We start from the raw sequence: 780 nt of genomic DNA on the forward strand, positions 1-780 counted from the left end.
GTTCAGTTTCTTTCCGGTATCAGTCGTTGAGAAGGTTAGTCGTGTCCGCGTTGTCCTTCACCTGACGAAATGACGTGAGTATATGTAATCCTATCGAATAATCGCAATCATTCGGATAAAGTTTGCCATCTTGCTGCGAATAAACGTATTGAATTATAACTGTTTACGAGTACATATTATTTTTGGATCATTTTTAATGTAATAGGAGTATTGATGTAACCGCTTCACATGCGGCATTGAAAGTCAGAAGCAACAAATGTTTTATTCTGATGTGAATTAAATGTAGCACTAATTTTCTAAAGATTTTATACACCTTGCCATATTCAGTCAAATCAAACATTTGCCGCTTGTATATACAAAGGCATTTCTCGAACTTGCAAAAATGAATCCACACGTGTTTTATTTCATTGCAGATCGAAGGTTTCCCGTGACACTCTTTACGAGTGTGTAAACGGCGTGCTTCAAAACTCTCAGGATAAGAAAAGGAAATTCTTGGAAACCATAGAGTTGCAGATCGGTTTGAAGAACTATGATCCACAGAAGGACAAGCGTTTCTCCGGCACTGTCAAGTATGTTTCTACCTGACTGAGGCATTTTTTCAATCTTAATATTCTTCATTAAGAAGAATACCTATAAAAATTGCCTCCTATAATGTCAGGGAGCTAGATTTTATCTAGCGGACCTGCACCCAGGGTCTTAAATTAATTGGGGAGGTATTTATACCGTTATTTAAATTATACAGGATTACATGATCCTGTGGGTAAGTTATTTTTGAAACAT

At 36.7% G+C, this 780-nt stretch overlaps 1 protein-coding gene across 1 annotated transcript; it reads left to right on the top strand.

The window, feature by feature from the left end:
- LOC105460058 (60S ribosomal protein L10a-like) lies at positions 1 to 774 on the top strand. The gene is made up of 2 exons (XM_011706504.1): positions 1 to 74; positions 414 to 774. The coding sequence occupies exons 1-2, from the start codon at positions 70 to 72 to the stop codon at positions 583 to 585; spliced, it is 177 nt and encodes a 58-aa protein (XP_011704806.1). The 5' UTR covers positions 1 to 69; the 3' UTR covers positions 586 to 774.
- Positions 775 to 780: the final 6 nt, after the last annotated feature.

This window comes from Wasmannia auropunctata, unplaced genomic scaffold (assembly GCF_000956235.1).
Source record: "Wasmannia auropunctata unplaced genomic scaffold, wasmannia.A_1.0 LD333166.1, whole genome shotgun sequence".
Taxonomy (NCBI): domain Eukaryota; kingdom Metazoa; phylum Arthropoda; class Insecta; order Hymenoptera; family Formicidae; genus Wasmannia; species Wasmannia auropunctata.